An 18,803-nucleotide genomic window follows, 5' to 3' on the forward strand; every position below is an offset into this window, starting at 1 on the left:
GGGAGGACAGAGAAAGTAACAGAAACAGGTGTTGCTACTTGCACTGCTCGGACCACATCTTTCTCCTCAGCTGGCCCCTCTTACTACTAAGGTTGCCCAGCATTTCCCTTTTTTTTTTTTTTTTTTAATTTTATTTTGCTTTAACAGCTTTTTCAGTTCCAGTTGAAATCTTCCATTCTAGCTGTCTGCCTCAAACTGAGTTTAAGACCCACTGTGTGAACCATTTTCAAGGCTGGGACTGAAGAAACAAGCAGTTCACGGAGTCCATTCTGCGCTTTCACTGAAATTCCATAAACCCACAGCCTGGCAACAGGAATTTCAACTTTGCTGTCAAGGAGTGGCTTTTGTGCAATATGCTTATATGCAGGCAGCCGGCACATACACCACAGAGAGCTCTTTCAGCTGAACCTGTAAATTCTGCAAAGATGCTTCTACCAGGGAGCATAACTCTGTTCCCTCGCAGATCTTATAGGTGTTAACATGGGCTTTAATGAAACATACTTTGGCCTGGAGCTACGTAGGTGAAATTTGCCTAAGCTTGTAATGGCTGCTCCCAGGCACAGTAACTATTTCTGTCTACTTTCATGGCTCTCTTTCCCTTGAAAATTACGGAAGAATAAAATGTCTGATGAGAATGCAGAAAGCAGGGAGAGAAAAAAAGCAAAATGAGGGGAATGGAAGGAAGTCAATAGAATCAAGAACTCTGGTGAGGTGAGGAGTGAGTACATTAAAACTGGCTGGGAATTGGAAAGGGCGCCTGGCACTTGTTGTACGAGAAGAGCAGGAACGTGAACCAGTTTGCTAGGCAGGATTGAATATGGAATTAAAAAGGAAGGAGGAAAAGCTTCTATACAAGGAAACTGAAACTGGGATCCTGTGAAGAAAACACAGAAAACAAGGAGCTGGAGTGTAAAGGGAGAACTGTGTCTTTAAGAAGCATTTGCAAAAGCTAGTTCAAAGTCATCATGGTGTGCAGCAGCTTGTGTAAGGCAATGCTGGACACTGACTGAAGCACCCTTTCACCAGACTCCTTGGCTTTGACTTCTGAACAGCAGACAGGTAGCCACAGGGTGTACATGAAAAAAAAATGACTGCAGCATAGCATAGCCTTGCAGCAACATATTTCCTAAGACCCTCCAGGTTCTTCCAATAATTTGGGTGCAATTCTGACTGATTTATTCCTTCTTGTGAAATCTAATTTACTCATCTGTTGCTGGTTCCAGAATTCTTCAGCCTTCCTTTCTGAGAGACATTCCATGACTGAAGCAGGCTTCTCTAGTCCATCACTGTGCAACCTTTGCAGCACATTTACTACTCTCTCAAAGTTAACAAGCAGCCAATCTTATTCTACACATCTATTTACTTTCTGGTGTCTCACAATACAATAATAAAAGGGATAGCAGAGAATGAAAGTGGGAACTTGGTCTCAGTGTTCACCACAGCCAGCTGGGGGGTTGGCCTGCCGTCGCTGGAGGGAGGCAGGCTGACCCTGGCTGTTACTGGCAGTAGGAAGGGATTTCGTAGGCTGGATGAAGAGTCAGGCGTGGAAAACTGGAAGTGGTTGGGCACAGGGATGGGCGAAGGGATGGAATTGTGTGCAAAGGAGATGCTGCTTCTCAGAGCAGCCTGTGACTTGGACAGCATGCAGACTGGGGCAGAAAGACCAAGTCTGGAGTCCAGGAGTGGAAATAGGAATACAAGAAAAGTAAGAGTGGGATAAACTTCTGGGACTGGGAAAAAAATGAGGGCTGTCCCAGTTGGAGGGGATAAATAGAATCAGACAAATATGAAAAAATGAACAGCATGTTTTTCTTCAGCCATTTGAGTGCAGTCCCCTCCTGATCCTGGAGTAAAGAGCCCAGAGCGCAGGGTTAGGAATACTGAGAGTCTAGGACTCCGTGGCTGTGATCGATGGGTGGCTAGACTGTGGTAAGCTACAACCATCTACTTAAAGATGATCTCACAGTGGATCGCAAAATGGCATTAAACTAATTAATTTAGGCTGCTCTTAATCCTGGCATTTCCTAATTTTGGTGTGTTTGACCTTGCCACATTAATAATGCTCGCTACAGTACTCTAGAGACTACACACATATACTATAAATGTATAAAGCATCAGTCTCTAATAGTTACTCTGTATTTGTTTTAAAATGAAGTTCAAATATCCCAATTTGAAATATGGATTTGGTTGTATGAATCTGCCTTTAAATTTTTTCATCTTTTATACATTATATATATAATTGTGGAAGTGCACTATAAAGAAGATTGCCGGCCGTAATTATGATTTATAGAATAGTCCCAAGTGTCTGCACATTAATTATGACTTATTAATATATGCATTAATTGATCATTCATTGTATAATTACTTTGCACGGATCTAGCCCATCAGTGCTAGCTTTGAACAAAACCATGCAAAGAACAGAAATCTACTGGAAGGACTTTCAGCATACGTTGCTGATCCTGGACACAAGCTGTGTCTTATTCATTAGCATTTCTTCTCAGTCATGAAAACTAGCCTCACAAAGTGACCTTATTCTGGGAGTTAGGGCTTTAAGAAAAATAAAGTATTTTGAGACTTGTGGTTAACCAGAAGAAGTGGCAAGGTTGTGGATGCTACAGGTGGTTCCACCGGGCTGAATATGATTCTGCAATACTCTTGTGAATTCTCTTTATTGTTTGAATCACTTATCATTTGCTTGGTTTTACTTTTAAATGTGATCTTCCTTTTGTATGAGCACTTCCTTTCCAGTTGTCTCATCCACGGCTACGTGGATATAGCTGTGTGCTGCACGAGCACCTTCCCTGTTCTGTAAAACCTCTCTTCACACTCCTTCCTTACTCGTTTTTGTCTCTTTCAAAATGCCTCTATTTTCATAACTTCCACAACTTTCAGAATGTCTCTGAACTTGCTATTTTATTGCTTTTTGAGGTAATGGCCACAATAGAGAAACACAGAAAACATCGTTCCACTTAGTCTTCTCGTCTTTGGAAGGTCTGCTTTCTCACGTCTTCCAACCTTTGATACCTTGTGCGGTGCTGATAGCAGAAGTTAAAAGTTTGTGATAATTTCAACATCTGTGTTCAATGGACTTAAGTGCTTTTACCAGCTATCAAGCGTCCTCATGGTTGGGTTATATTTTATAGAGGACATACACATCTTTTGTTACATACGATGACCCACAGTCCTATAAGCGTCCTCAAGAGGGTCTGTACCGGCCCGGAGGAACCGTTCTCCTGGGTTAAACAGGCACAGACCAACATTTCTTCTTGTCCCACGGGTGCCCAACCCATGCCAGCAGAAGGGAGCGACTGGGCCTCATGTTGTGAATTGGTGGGGTCAGGGGTCCCTCGCACAGGGGTGACGAGGCCCTTTCCTCAGGGCTGCCGGGAGCCCGAGGCCAGCCTGACCCGGGCCACCTGCTTTAAGAGGCCGTTGGGATACGGGCGACGAGAGAGCGTCTCGCGGCCCACCGGGTACCCGCGCCAACCCCTGCCCCGCGGCCAGGGCGCGGCACGGGGCGATATCACGCCACACCGGAGAAGCTCCCGGCCTTGCCGGAGGGACGGGGTCTGACACCTCAGCCCCCACAGCCCGCTGCAAGGGCGGCCCCCGGGCGGGGTACCTTGACCTTCACGGGGCGACGCCGCGCCGCGCGCGCACGCTGACGGGTAACGGCTCCCGCCCCTCCCCGCGTCACGTGAGGCGCGGCGGCGCGGCGCGGGAAGGCGGACGGGCAGGTGCGGCGGCGCGCGCCATTGGGAGGCGGGCGGTGAGCTCCGCGCCGGCCCCGCCCCGCCCCGCCCCACCCCGCCGCCGCCGCTATATTAGGCGGGGGGCGGGCGGCGGGGCGGGCCTGAGCGTGTGCGGGCACCGAGGTGAGCGGGGAGGCGGGAGCGAGGCGGTGCGGGGCCGGCTGCGGCCCCCGCAGCGGGAGCAGGCGCAGGAGGAGGTGGGGGTGAATCCCCGGGACGGTGACGCCGCAGGACGGAGCCCGCCGCTGCTCTCTCCTCCCTCCTCCGCCGCCGCGCTGAGGGAGCTGCGGCGCGGCGCGCGGGGCGGCCGTGCCCTCCCCTCCCCGGGACGTGTTTCCTCGCTGTCCCCGGCAAGGGCGTGATGAGGGGCTGCCCCCGGGGGCCGGTGGGGTGCGCAGGGGGCTCCCCGCCCCCAGTGGGGGCTGCGGTAAGGGCTGAGCGGGCTCCCTGGGGAGATGCCGGCTTTCCTCGCCGCGGGCGACCGGTGCCCGGCGGGGTCATGCGCTGCGGGCCTTCCCGGCGGGCCGGGAGGCAGAAATGTGGTGTCATTGCTTTCCAGGAGCAGGTGTGAGTAGTTGAGGATGGGGGTGGTGGAGCATCTCTTGCAGAAATTCCCTGTTCAAGGTTAAAGCCCAGCCCCTCCCATCAAAGCTGGTGTCTTGCCATGGCACAAGCACATCTTTTGGGTGGGTGTGGGCAGAGACCAGCTCCTCATGAAGAATGATGCTGTTGTAACTGAGCATTGCTGCTTGCTTTATGAAGCCATTTTAAGCGATTTTTTTGTCTCCGCTTTTTCCAATTGAAATATTTTTAGTTTAAATCTCCCGTTGGATTGCTGCAAAGGTCATGAAGGGATAGAACTGATTTAACGGGTTAGAAGGAGGGCTATACCTTCAGGCATGCCACTTCCAAATCTTCATTCAGGCTGCAGCCTGGATGCGAGGCTGGTGGCGTGATTTGCAATTGCTTGCTTGCAGTTTTTTCCCTTGTGGGTGATGTGTGCAGGAAACCCGCCTAGTTTTATATGGACACTATATTGGGTTTCTGGAATCATCCCCTGTGCTGTCTGATTCTGCCTATGTAAAGGATTTCTGGTGTCTGGGTGGGTGGGGAGACTTGAACAATACAAAGTTTGCCTTGCTTTGAAATTCCTGCTTCAGATATTTTGAAAGGGGGAGGGAGAAGAGTGAGACACGGTGATAAATTCTTACTGAGGCTCAATTCTGTGGCTACACTTTCGGAATGTGTGATAAGAAAAGATGTAACTTAAAGGGTGGGGGTGGGGGGGGAGAGAGCTAAATAAAAGGACTTTCTTTCCAGCTCCATCCATTTCAATGGTGCAGCTTTCCCAAGCCCCTTTCTGTCGTCCATCATCACCTTCAGGCCGGTCAGAGGAGGGGGAGGACAAGAGCATGAAGGCTGCCAAGCAGCAGGTGAACCCGTCTGGGGAGAGCCAACCTGCCTCCAGCCCCCTGCAGTCTGCGCTGAACTCGGCAGCCTCTCCTTCCCAGGCATATGAGACTTACATTGATAACGGGCTTATCTGCCTCAAACACAAGATCAGGAACATTGAGAAAAAGAAGGTACCTTGTTTTAATTGCTAATTGTGAAAGTCTGTGCCTATTTTAAAATAACTGGAATAAGGATGTGCATATTTATAGAGAGTAATCATTGCATTTTTTTAGATAACTGTTGAAAAGACCTAAATGTGGATTTGTTAGTGGGTTTTTTATAACTTATAACCCCTGTATGGTAGAGAATGGTATTCTTTAATGTTCTGAAATGGGCTACTTGCATTTGACATTGTGTGAGCATAATGTTACTGTTTCAGGCAATCAGGAATGCAGCTAACTGTAAACCTGTTCTTTACAGTGCATGTCCAATGGTTAGCAAAAGTAATTGAATGCTGATGAAAACTGGGGATGCTTCTCTAATAGACTCAATCAGTTCCAAAGTAACTTGAAACTGATTTGGAGATGGTTTATAGTCTTGTGGAAATCTTCATATTTCTTGTATTTATTACATGCATCTAATGTTAGAATTTAGAGGTGTATATAAAATTGAAATTAGGAACAGTGTTTCCTCTGACCCATGGAAGTGTCAAGTTGTGTTACATATGCAAAGTGAAGTGCAATGCATAAATCTTTGACTTTTACATTTTAAATGTAGGCAAATGTTACTCGCCAGAAAGCTTTCTGTTTAAAAGCATCCGAAGCCTGCTCTTTGGCTTTGAACTGTGCTTTTCTGGCATGGGAGGGGACAGAACAGTGTTAATAAGAACTGACGTAATGATACACCTAAAATGCTGTGGTTATAGCTGGTCAGGCTTTTGCATTCTGAGACTTTCGGTTGATAGGCAGGTGACTGAAGGCTATGTGCATGATTTTTTTTAATTGGGGAGAACGCTGTTTTCTGTAAGATCAAAGAAGTAATGGTGCTGTTGCTTTTGGTACTGGGTCAGGATTACAAGTAAAGCAAATGTATGAATATGTGGTGCTTCTCTAAATGTCTGAAAAGCTTTGTGTTATGTCTTGGGGGGGAGAAGAGGGAATAGATCAGACTTCTGGCCATGTGGCCAGGGGACTTGATCCACCTGCAGGAAATGCAGTGTAACTGCTGTCTCATGTCATGCATCATGCTCTAATTCTGAATAATGTAAGATAAGCATGTTTTCCTTGTGTGACTTACCAGCTTCGTGTTGTATTTTAATTCTGTCCAGGGAAGCTTACTGTTAATTTCTCAAGTATCTTTGATTCTTTCACACAAATGACAATATGGCCTCACCAGCAAGTGAAAGTGTGACTTACTAGAATGAGTAGAAAGTATTCCTAGTCCTAGGCTCCTATAGGTACTGCTGTGTCAGTAAACACTATGTGGGTAGATATACAAATGAAGTATTCAACTTCATAGCAGTGAACTCACCTTTCTTTTCCCTGTGTGTATAAAGAACCTTGTAATAACTAATAGTTCAGTTTTGTATAGCTTACATCAGCTTTTAAGGGCTGTTTCAGTATATTAGAAATAAATCTTATTTCATTCCTGAAGACATTAGTTCACTTTCTTAGGAACTAGTGCTATAAAATCTTGTTGACATAACTGAAGCCAGATTTTGAAAGACATGCTCTGGAAAACTAAGGATTATTCAAGGATAAGATAACTAAATTCCAGTGTTAACTGGGAAAAGCTAAAAGAGCCTAATTTAAAATGAGGACACTGGATGTGTTTGGAGCCCCTTAAAGATCTAGGGTCAATGCGTTAGTATTTCTTAAATGAAACAAAGATAGCAAGTAAGAAATGAAAGATCAAATATGAGAAAGGGAAGTAGGCAGTCCTGCAGTCTGAGATTGGCAAATCAAAGGTATAGCAAAACTTTCTGTGTTCTTTTCTCTTGAAAATGAGAGGAAGTAGTAAAATTCTGGTTCTGTTGCAGTATGTGGATAACTTTAAATATGGAAAGAATATGTAATATCTCTTGTACTCCATATTCCAAATTAGACAGAAATCAATATAAAAAAGCTTACTTTGGATTTTCCTACAGCTCAAACTAGAAGACTACAAAGATCGCCTGAAGAAGGGAGAAGCCCTCAATCAAGACCAGTTGGTAAGTTTGCTTTATGCAGGAGTAGGTGGCCTCAAAATCTTCAAACATGTCAGAAGGGATAGGTTGCTGGCGGAGGTCATGGTGTAGCTTTACAGAAGTCATGCCTGCAGGCTTGCATTAGTAGTTTTTCACAAAACCAAACGGACAAATGTTGGTAATTAAGCTGAATGGTGAGCCTACAAGCTTTAAGTCTCTGACTTTAAGCTTCATGTTGTGTACTGGAGTAACAGAAGGTCCTCGTTTATTTTTGCTCTGTAGACTTTCAGATTCAGTGCTCCTGCACCTTTATTTCTTGATGAGGTGCCTGCATGCAGCTTACCTACAAGGCATTGCAGTGTTCAAACAGAAACCTCAAGACTTCTGGGGTAGCTAATTAATCCTCATGACTTCTTCATTAACAGGTGTTACTTAAAATTGCCTGTTGGCTGCACAGTGCTGTTGGTTACAAGTAGCTGTTAAAGTACAACTGACCAACAGTCCCTGATGGTACTGAGGAAGACACTGGTTTAACTTGCATGGGATCTAAAGGCTTCCATAATATAGGAATCTAGCAATGAGTTACTGAATTAGTTGGGAATACTCTCCTGTCCTTTTAGTGCTGCTCTTAGATGGCTGGGAGTTGCCAGCACTCTCAAATGCTGTTAGAACAATATGTCTATATTGTACCTAAGGTTGCTAGAGTCTGGAATACCAGGATGCAAGATCACTGATCAACAAATGTGATCCACTTTGTGGGGCTGGCTTAAACTTCCCTGATGTTAAAACAGCAGTTCTGGCTTTTTTCTGTCTTGGACTAGAATGGATTCTAGGACTGAAACCAGGTTTCTGTAACACAAAAGCTATCAAATCTTATGCAGTGTCACCTAATCCAAATAATCCAAAGGGTTTATTGCTCTAATCATCTAGGAATCACATTTCTAAAATGTACTTCATACACATGCCAAAGGAACAATTGTGTGGTAAAGGGCACTGGCACTTCAGTGGTAGTGCTGATCCTGCTAACGAACCAGTTGGAAAAATACTCAATTGACAGTTAGCCCTATCACAGTGCAGTGGTATGAGAACACAAATACTATTTCCTTGTTCCAAATCATTTGTAAATGAGAACTAGACAAAAATCAGGTGAGAGGGGAAATGTTAACTTGCTACTTAGAGGTATTGGAGTGCATGATCATTTAGCACTTACTACAAAATGTGATGTAGTCTCTTGCCATCCCAAGTGCAGAAGTAAGCGAATAAAATCTGCTGGTTTGAAGTAGTTGATGACCTTTTAGTACCTTGAAACTCAATCTGGAATTGGGTGGGCGAGAGTCTTTTGCATTTAGATCATAGATGTTAAATACGATCAGTTTTCTTCTGTTACTAACAGTGAGGCTATTGAACAGCATTCTGTGTAAGTTTGATTAGTCTTGAACATGTTTTAAAGCTACTTCTAAATTTGACTGTTTGTATACACCCTGGCCTGTGGAGAGCTGTTAGGTGAAAGTGAAATTAAGATGTTGGGAACTAAAGAGGTAAAGGATTCTGTAGATGTTTTTCTTGCAAATGCATCCAGCAGCACTAACTTTGGAAAATATATAGGCAACTTAGCACTTGGGAGTTACTGGCTTTCAGTATTCCCAGCTGAGCTTAACTTTTTAAGTATTAGTATTTTTAGTGCAGTTTCTGGGATATCTCAGGCGTCTAAAATGGGAAATTAGATTCAGTCTTGCTACTGAACTGACCAGTGGTAGTCAAACTGGTCAGAGGGCTATTGTAGAAGTACATATCAACCCAGTATACACCTAATGGTCTAGTCAAGACCCCTATTTCAGTGTTTAAGATACAGAAATACTGCATTTCCAAATGTATATACAAATACTGGGACCTGGTGATTGAAGTTAGAGTGGAGCTTAATAGTTTGGACACTTGTCTAAAGAAATCTAACTGCCTGTAACACAGTGGAGCTCTAGTGTGACTTGATGTCATCTACATTTTGCATTGTTTCTCACACAGAGGAAGAAGTGCACATCTGGTGATGAACTTGTTTTGCAGGCAATTTGGATTCAACTGTAGTTACTTACGGTGCATGGCTGCCAGAGCTACCATGTGTGCTAGCCTTACTTTAGGAAACACTTGCTTCAAAAATGAGGAGCTTCTGGCAAGTTAAATACTCTCACTGGCAACATTGTGCTGTTTCATAAGCTGAGCAAACTTTCTTCAGTACAGTTACTACAACATACTGTTAATGAATGTTAATAACAGGTGTGACAGGAGAAAGCTATCGCTTTTCTGCAGGCTAAGTTATAGCTTGTCATCAGAGCAGTGGTAACTGTTCTTGGTGTTTTCAGGTGGGGAGTTTTACTCTAGGATTTGCATGGTTAAGAACATGATTACTGCAATCTGCCTAGTAAGTTGCTGGTGTTAAACTGTGGGTCTTCCCCACGTGTCAGATGTGTGGGCGTTAGTCTTAGAAGTTGTTCTCCCAAGTGCTAAGTGATCTTGCTAATTAGTTCTAAGTTGCTTGATAAATTGTTTGAGGACAACTCAAACTACCAGATGAGTGCTTTACAGTAACTCCTGCACTTTGCTGTGATGAATAACATTTAGGCCTAATCATGTCCAGTATACTACAAATCAGTGAATACAAGTGATTGAACAAATGAATGTGTAACTTGTTTTCCAGTTGCTTAGGAACACATATGGAATTGGCACAAGTCCCAGATCTTATTGGGACAGTAGATTAAGCTTTTGTCACTGCACCAATGAAACACTACTAATACTACTTTGAAAGAGCTTTATATTAGACTGATGGGCCCATTCTAGAAAAACTTCTGATACCATGTCATGAGCACAAACCAATCTGGGTGTAAAGCACATGTGAACACTGAAATTAAACTTAACTTGTTACTTCCCAGGCATGTCTTATGGTATGAGGATATGGGCAGCATGTTTTAACTACAGCATTTTGTGATCTTCAGAGCTGTCAGAGACATCTGTCTCCTTAGTGGGGAAGAACTCATAAAAAATAGGGTATATCAAAATGCAATTAATCTATTTTAAGTAGTCTTTTTGAAGACTGGCTAGACAATATTGGTTAAAGTCATTAGTGAAGACAAACACTGTTATTTGTGGAAACTAAATCTGAAAGACTTTTCTGAAAGCATGACTTGCTTTCTATGTTGTTTTCTTTCTGAAGTTTGTACAAACTACCTGTTGGGGCATTCAGCTGAGCATCAGGGTAAAAGATTTGTGCTGAACTTGTCTGTCTCCTGTATTCTTTCCAGGCTTTCACAACAGTATCTGGTTTTAAGTGGCTGTTTACCTCTGATTGCTGAGACTTATGGCGGGGAGGGGGGGGAATGAAATAACTTCTATAGAGGCTTTCCTATTTCAACATTAGTGTACCAAGTATTGAACAAGATGTTGCCTGGAAAGTCTAATCCAGACAAACTTATAGGATATCTGTGTAGTGTGCACTGGCTTTCTACTGCATCTCAGACAGTCATGGGTGAATGATATTCATGACTAATTTAAAGCACCTGTTACAGGCATAGTATCTTTAAAAAAAGTTACAACTTCAGAGAAGTACACATTGAATGACTAGTCCTCAATGAGAAGTTGAGTACAAGGGGATTGAGATGCAACCAGTAGTCTTAAACATAAAAACCACATTTAAAAAAATCTATTTCTTTGTAGGAGGCAGTAGAGAAATATGATGAAGTAGTACACAACTTAGAATTTGCCAAGGAGCTTCAGAAGACTTTTTCAGGACTTAGCCAAGATGTAAGTATAAAATGCTTTTCCTGTTATTGTCAGGAGGTAATTGGAAGGTTTGTGCTACTCTTCTAATGGCCACACTTATGCCAATACACAGAATACTAGGAAGTTTCTGCCTTGGTACTTGGGGGAACAATGTGCTTAAACTGTCTGGAGTAGTGAGTAGAGCAGAGTAAATGTTGACAATTTTGTCTACCACTCACCTCCACAATATAGTTATTCACTGTGTACTGCTGTAAGAGTTTGTGCTTAAGTAAATTGAGTCACTGGAACTCAGCTATCTGAGATGGCTCCAGTTTGTTTAGGTTTGAAACTGTTAACTGTCTGGCTGAGGTGGACTCATCCCCTGCATAGCTGCAGACTGGTGGGGGAGCAGCTCTACTGGAAAGGTCATGCAGGTCCTTGTGGGCAGGAGGCAAAGTAAATTAAGTGCACCTCTGGACCAGTGAAGGTTAGACTTAGGCTGAGGGCCACTACCTTAAGAAGAACTGATTATTTCGTCCTTGTTAACCAGTTGTGTCTATTGGTCACTTGGTACACAAAGGCTGTAGGTAAATTTCAGTGAGTCCAGTGGTGGGCCTCTGCATGGCTGGGGGCTGGGGAACGAGACCTGTGAGGAGAGCCTGGAAGAACTGGGCTTGTTGGGCCTGATGAAGTGAAGGCTTGGCGGGAAGTGCAATATTGGCTTTCAAATACCAAAGCAATTACTGAAAGGATGGAGCCAGGCTTTTTGCCGAGAGATGTAGTAGAGGAAGGAATGATTGTAAGTTGAAATAATAGTTTCTACCTAGATAGGAGGAAAATGGTCACTCTGAGCATAACTGAGCACTAGGGTGGGCTCCTGGAGAAGTAGTAAAGTCTGTCATTGGATCTTTTCACGACCTGAATGCACAAAGCTTTAAGCAGTCTGGCCTTGATTCAGTGTAGCCTTTGTCCTGGAGGCTGGGCTAGGTGATGTCCCTTACAAACTGAATGTTCTGATGTTTCCAGTGAGGGAAAGTGCTGGGGTTAAATCACTTTGGTTTCAGTGGGAAGTACAGCTCTCAGTATAATTTTACTGAAGCTTGTGGAGATTACAACTTATTCTGCTGTAGTTGCCTCTAATTATGTCAAGTCACAAGTTTAGTGCTTTATTTAGGTCTTTATTCAGAGTTTAAAGCACTACAGAATTTTTCTGTAAGCAAGTGTTTTATCTTAGGAAAAACTGGTCTCTTGGCTCAAGCAAATACTATCCTTATGAAAAGATCTGATCCAAGGTAGTGCTGGGTATGCTAAACATGATTAGTCACTGCTCTGGCATTATTTCTCTGTCTCTTACAGAATGCTGAAGGACTGGTAAAATAGCTTGTCTTGGTGCTTGCTGGGACCCAAACAATTTTGCTAGAGAAGCTTTTCTTGTATATGTAGTATTTCCAGCTAGTGCAGTACATTTCTCAAAGCACTATGAGCAGAGATATAAGAGCCTTTTCATCAGTGTTGCTGCTTTGGGTTCCCTCAGTCATTGTATGTTGAACATACAAACTACTGTGCTGAATGTCAAAACTTGGATTGCTTCCTATTGCTTTCCTCTGTGTAGCTGCCCATAATATCAGAAATGAAGCATTGTGACCCAGTGTATACTTCTGTAGGTGTTTTTAATAATCCAGCATTAACTTCTACCAGTTCATGTTTGTTCTTGAACTTATGCTATATTTGAAGGCTAACCCACTTCGGTTTTTCCTTGGCTCTACTTCTACCAGTATGAATTCTACAGCCAATACACATTACTGGGACACTAGGGGACATTCTGGCAGCAACTTCCTTATATCCTTTACAGTGTGTTCTAGTATACTAAATTTTCATAGATCTTGCAAAGAAACTTAAGATACCCCATACTGAGGCATTTTAAATTCTGCAGTTACTTGGATAGCTTTTGCTGCATAATTCTATTAGTACATGATGAGAATTTTCTCCTCAAATGCTGTGTATGTTCTGTGACTTGTATTGCTTATCTAATGAGTGCTTCAGTCTTCTGCCAACAGAAGTAAGAGTAACTGTAGGATTCTGCTGTATCATTTAAATTGGAGTATTCAAAAGTGAAGAGGCAGTTGTCTTACTAGGAGGAATTTGAGACATCTTCTACATTACTAACTTCATGTGATTGATGTTGAAGGTCAGCTAGGCTTGGATTTGTGCATTGGTATAAATTCCTTATATTCAGTTGCAGAAGTTGTTATAATAAAGCAACTAACAGGCATAATCAGGATCTAAGTATCATAAAGGCATATCACAAGTGAAGCTACCAGTATCCGGTTTGACTAAAAGCTAGATGTGTACAGTAGATAAATGGAGAACTCACCCAAGATCTTTCAAGCTCCTCCTCTGGAAATCTGTGGGGATAATTAGGAGCTTCTGTTATCTAACCAAAATTAATGGTTGTTTTGATCAATGTGGGATGATCAGTACTAGAACTCAGAGTGTTTTAGCCTAAATCCTGTTACTAAACCACTGTGTTTAACTGAATTCATGTATTGAAATAGCTGCTGAAAGCACAGAGGAAGGCTCAGCGAAGAGAGAGTCTACTGAAGCTTGAAGCAGAGAAGAAGAAACTGCGCACAATACTTCAAGTCCAATATGTGCTGCAGAACTTCACTCAAGAGCATGTTCAGAAAGATTTCAAAGGTGGTATGAATGGTGCAATATACTTGCCTTCTAAAGAACTAGACTACCTCATAAGATTTGCAAAACTGACATGTCCAGAAAGAAATGAGAACTTGAGGTAAGTTGAAGATTTTTGTCTTAATTGGTACGCTTCATTCATTATAGTAAATGTCCTCTGTTTGACACTGCCATGTCTTGAAATATGTTTTGGGACACTAATTAAAATTTTATTCGGTACACTTGCTGTAGTCTGAGACTAGGAATGTAGCAGATTTAGCTCAATGAACATTAAAGGAAAGCTGCAGTAATTAAAGCCTCAGTTGTGCAAGTTACACGCAAGCCCTGCCATCTTATGTCTCCCTGTGTGTTATGGGGAGATAGTCCAATACCACCATAAGCGGGGAGGGTGGTGGTGTGCTGCTTCCCTGAGGTCTCACTGTTCATGAAATGAAAAAAGTGCAGTAAACGCAGAACTTCTATATTCTGGTCACATGGGTGTGCTGGATCATGGATCGCATGGATGATCCTCGTGCTGCTTTATTCCAGAGGAATGTAAGAGTAGTCCTGAGGCTTTCTTGCTATTAGCTTCAAAGTAGTTTTAAAAATGTGAAGGTTTTTATACCTCTACACTAAATGTCATACACTTTTAGGTAACAGGTTGTCAACAGATATAATGTATGTCAGTACTAACTTGGGATTGTGCTTGTACTATGATGGCTTATGTTTAGCATGACAGCCTACCTGTTAAGATCATGTAGTAAGAATTATATTTAAATATGGTAAAAGTACTTATTTATTAGGTAGTAACATGAAACACTATGCATAAGAGTAATTATTTCCATATTCAAACATGACTTAAGTTCCTAAAACTTTGATTCACTTGTCATATACTAACCTTGACTAATCTTTGCTCTTAAGTTAACTTCTAAAGAGCAGAATCACAGAATGGTAGGAGTTGGAAGGGACCTCTGAAGGTCATCTTCTCCAACCCTGCCTGCTTGAGCAGGTATACCTAGAACAGGGTGCACAGGACCAAGTCCAGGTGGGTTTTGAGACTCCACAAAACCCACCTGGACATGGGAAGGAGACTCTACAACCTCTCTGGGCAGCCTGTTCCACTGCACTATCACCTTCACAGTAAAGAAGTTTTTTCTCATATTGAGGTGGAACTTCCTGTGTTCCAACTTGTGCCCATTGCCCCTTGTCCTGTCATTGGGCACTATTGAAAAGAGTCTAGTCCCATTGTCCTGACACCTACCCTTTAGATATTTATAGGTATTGATGAGATTCCCCCTTAGTCTTTTCTTCTCCAGGCTGAACAGACCCAAGTCTCTCAGCCTTTCCTCATATGGGAGATGCTCCAGCCCCTGATCGTCTTTGTAGCTCTCCACTGGACTTGCTCGAGGAGTTCCCTGTCCTTAAACTGGGGGGCCCAAAATTGGACACAGTACTCCAGATGTGGTCTCACTAGGGCTGAGTAGAGGGGGAGGATAACATCTCTCAACCTGCTGGTCACGCTCCTCTTTATGCAGCCCAGGACAGCATTGGCCTTCTTGGCCCCAAGGGCACTTTGCTGGTTCAGGGTCAGCTTGTTGTCTACCAGCACTCCCAGGTCCTTCTCAACAGAGCTTCTTTCCAGTAGTTCAGCCCCCAAGCCTGTACTGGTGCAGGGGGTTGTTCCTCCCCAGGTGCAGGACCTTGCACTTGCTTTTGTTAAGTTTCATGAGGTTCCCCTAGGCTCAGGTCTCCAGCCTGTCTAGGTCTCATTGGATGGCAGCACAGCTTTCTGGTGTACCAGCCACTCTTCCCAGCTTGGTATCATCAGTGAACTTGCTGAGGTTACACTCCATCCTATTGTCCAGGTCATTGATTAATATATTGAACAGGACTGGATCGGCACAGACCCCTGGGGAACACTGCTAGTTACAGGCCTCTATCCAGATTCTGCTCTGTTGATCATGGTTGAACAGTTGCTTACAAAAAGCCACACAATAGGAGTCTCTTATCCCAGTGAAAGAACTTTATTTCTAGCTTATATTTGTATCATTTTATTACACTTCTACAGGAAGCATAATCCTTTCCTTTGGGATACTAAATTTCATCATGGTGGACTTTAAAACTGATTGTCTGGAGGGGGTGGGTGGATAATGGACCTATATCAGAGTTTCTCATAACTAGCAGAGTGGCAGGAGGTGTTGGTAGTTGCCCCTGCACATGTGCATCCAATAAACAAGATGATCAGCTGGTTAAACAGCACTCGTTTTCCTGTCTGTGAATCTGGGCTTGGAATGAAGACCAGCCATATTGTCTTGTGGGATAGTGCTAGACTGTCTAATCTGTCTTAATTACTAACAGAAGAGTTTACGTTTGCTAGATTAGGTGATGTATAAACAGATACAGATGAATCACTTTCAGTAGTGGATAATGGGCTTAGGATTCACTCTGTGTATACAGCCTTAATTTGGAAGGCTAAACATTAGTCAGGGTCTTAAAATGAGGGGTATTTGGATACTACAAGACTTGATGTTGGCTATGAGTCTACCTGGTAAATGTCACTTGTTTTAGTGTGGAAGACCAGATGGAACAATCATCTCTCTACTTCTGGGACCTTCTAGAAGGAAGTGAGAAACCTGTGGTTGGAACAACATGTAAGTGTCTCATCTAGAGAAATAACCTACATCTGAAATTCATGTGTTGTTTAAACATCTCAAATGAATATACATGGAAGGCTACTAAATTAGGCACTTTCAGGTGCTGTGTGTTAACACAGTTATCCAAAGATGAACTGCTGTTTGTTCAAGTTCTGTCTTTAGGTACAGATTAAAATGATAAAATAAATCTTCCCCTGGAAAAAGAAAGCATGTTCTCCTACCAATGTACTAGCACCTTTCTGAGGAACAACGAAGGTAGAAATTCAAAAGGCGATGCACGGGTACCTTATAGAACCAGCAGTGGGAAGCTTTTGGATAGTTACATGCAAATGGATTATGGTTGGAACACTGTTCCCAGTCATGAAATGCTTAGTTGGGTATCCTGATGTGTATTACAGATTTTCTGTTGCCCCAGGCTGAAGTCCCACAGCATTGAAGGTTCGTTCTTCTTGTAGGAATTCCAGACTCATACTCACTGCCTGACTACACTGCAGGATACCACACTGAGGAAGGATAGTCGTTAATGGAACTTCCTGTGATCTCTAATCATGCACAGCGTGGTCTTGCTTTAACCTGTGGCAGATGTCCTCATTTTCAAGCACACAATCTGTGGGACTGCACATATTTTCTTTTTTTGTGGCTTTTAGTTTCAGAAACCCTGGTTGTAAGCTAACATATGTTCTGTGTTCCTGTTTAGAATTTGCTTATGAGGGCACTGTCCTTACTGAAGCTGTAGTATCTTTCTTATTGCAAACAGACCTTGCTTGTCCCATTTACTCCAGTCTTGTAATGGCTGTGTGGCAGTGATCTTTTTTGTCATTGACAACAATGTTGTTGAAACTGTAAGACGAGAGTACTAATGTACCCTAACTTCCACTGTTGAACTGATAACTGTTAACTCCTTTCATAGTTGTGGACGAAGTGCAAGCTGGCCTTGTAGAGCTACAAGCTGGTAACTTCAGCCTTGTTATCAGTTGATGTGAACTGATAGCTGCCTGGCTACCTTGGACTTCAAATTTCTGTAGCTTTTTTGGCTATCATCTAAACTTTGACTATTTTGTCAGTGTCTATATCCCTTTTGTGTCAGTCTTCCATCCTTTTATGTGCAAGCTAAAGTTCAGATAAAGCTGTTATGACTTCTCATTAACATTCATTGCCTTGGGTGGCATTTTTTAAATATCTTTAAGTTTTAGCTATTGTTCTTGTTTATATGGTTGTCACTTGTAGGAGTAATCTTTCGCTGAATGTTCTTCCTGTCCTCAAGGCTGCCTTGTCTCTAGCTCCTCTGAAACAACTTCTAGTATCACTGCTACTTCTGAGGCCTTTCTACTCTAAGCTGCTGTCTGGGGTTTTTTTTTTGTGTAAAGGGCACTGGACAATGCTCATTAGAAAGAGTACATAGTGAAGTTTTTCTTAAACCATGTCAGATTCCCCCCCACCCCACCCCGGAACTTCAGAGGATGAAGTTCACTCTGAAACAATCTCTTGCTGTCTTCTCCCCACTTGTTTTTGCAGTTCTTAACTTTTCCTTCTGAGATTTACCATCCTACACTGGGAGGAGAATCTTGTAGGGTAGTTCCATAGTGAATTTTTTAGCTTTACCTATGCTAGAGTCTGCACAATGTGATTTCAGTATCAATGTTGGCTAATTTATAACAGTAAACAAAACCCTTTCTAAGCATGTGGGAGACCAGGTGGCTCAGTGTTTCCTTGTGTGCATTTAAACACAAACTGCAGTCTTACCTCTGGATTGCAAAGATGTTTTCAGCTGTAATATGTAAAGCAGTTTAACATACTTTCTTTTACTAAAGCATTTTATTGCTGTAACTCAGTAAGATACATGAACTTGGAGAAGTTGCAATTTATATAAAGGGAGAAAGTAAGGAGTCTTGATCTGTAACCTAAATAATCTAAATACTCAATTTCAGATTTTCATCTCTTTATGGTTTTTTCTCTTCAGATAAACACATGAAGGACCTGTTATCCAAACTTCTAGACTCTGGGTACTTTGAAAGTATTCCGACTCCTCGCACCACTGTGCCAGTAAAAGAATTGGAAGAAGTAAATAGAAACTCTGAGAGAACAAGACAGATGTCAAAGGGAGAGTCTGTCAAAGAACCAGGTGGAATATTAGAGGGTTCAATTTCTGTAGCATAATGTTGGGATAAGTTTGAACTGAGCACTGACTTTGCATAGCTTCATGTGAAATCTAATCCTCTGCTATAGCTTACTTGCAGTATAGTAACTAAAATGGAACCTGCAAGGCTTGCAGCCCTCTTCTGGTTAGTGTTGTAGAAAAACCCCTAATTTATAATGCGTTTTTGCATTCTGAGCAAGCCTCCAGGCTGAAGATGTGATAATTGTCTGGTGTAGGGAACGCTACGTATTACAATAACAAAA

General features: G+C 42.7%; 1 protein-coding gene across 4 annotated transcripts in view; it reads left to right on the forward strand.

Annotated features, from left to right (window-relative positions):
- The first annotated feature begins 3,812 nt into the window (after positions 1-3,812).
- Positions 3,813-18,803, forward strand: part of CAPRIN2 (caprin family member 2) — a 35,058-nt gene continuing 20,067 nt past the window's right edge. For all 4 annotated transcript variants that reach the window (XM_064457992.1, XM_064458003.1, XM_064458008.1 and 1 more), the window contains exons 1-7: positions 3,813-3,875; positions 5,073-5,335; positions 7,291-7,353; positions 11,032-11,118; positions 13,632-13,870; positions 16,318-16,400; positions 18,364-18,525. In XM_064457992.1, coding sequence (XP_064314062.1) covers positions 5,087-5,335; positions 7,291-7,353; positions 11,032-11,118; positions 13,632-13,870; positions 16,318-16,400; positions 18,364-18,525 — 883 coding nt within the window. In that variant the 5' untranslated portion in view covers positions 3,813-3,875; positions 5,073-5,086. The remainder of the gene's footprint in view (positions 3,876-5,072; positions 5,336-7,290; positions 7,354-11,031; positions 11,119-13,631; positions 13,871-16,317; positions 16,401-18,363; positions 18,526-18,803) is intronic.

This window comes from Phalacrocorax carbo, chromosome 1, assembly GCF_963921805.1.
Source record: "Phalacrocorax carbo chromosome 1, bPhaCar2.1, whole genome shotgun sequence".
NCBI classification, from domain to species: Eukaryota; Metazoa; Chordata; class Aves; order Suliformes; family Phalacrocoracidae; genus Phalacrocorax; species Phalacrocorax carbo.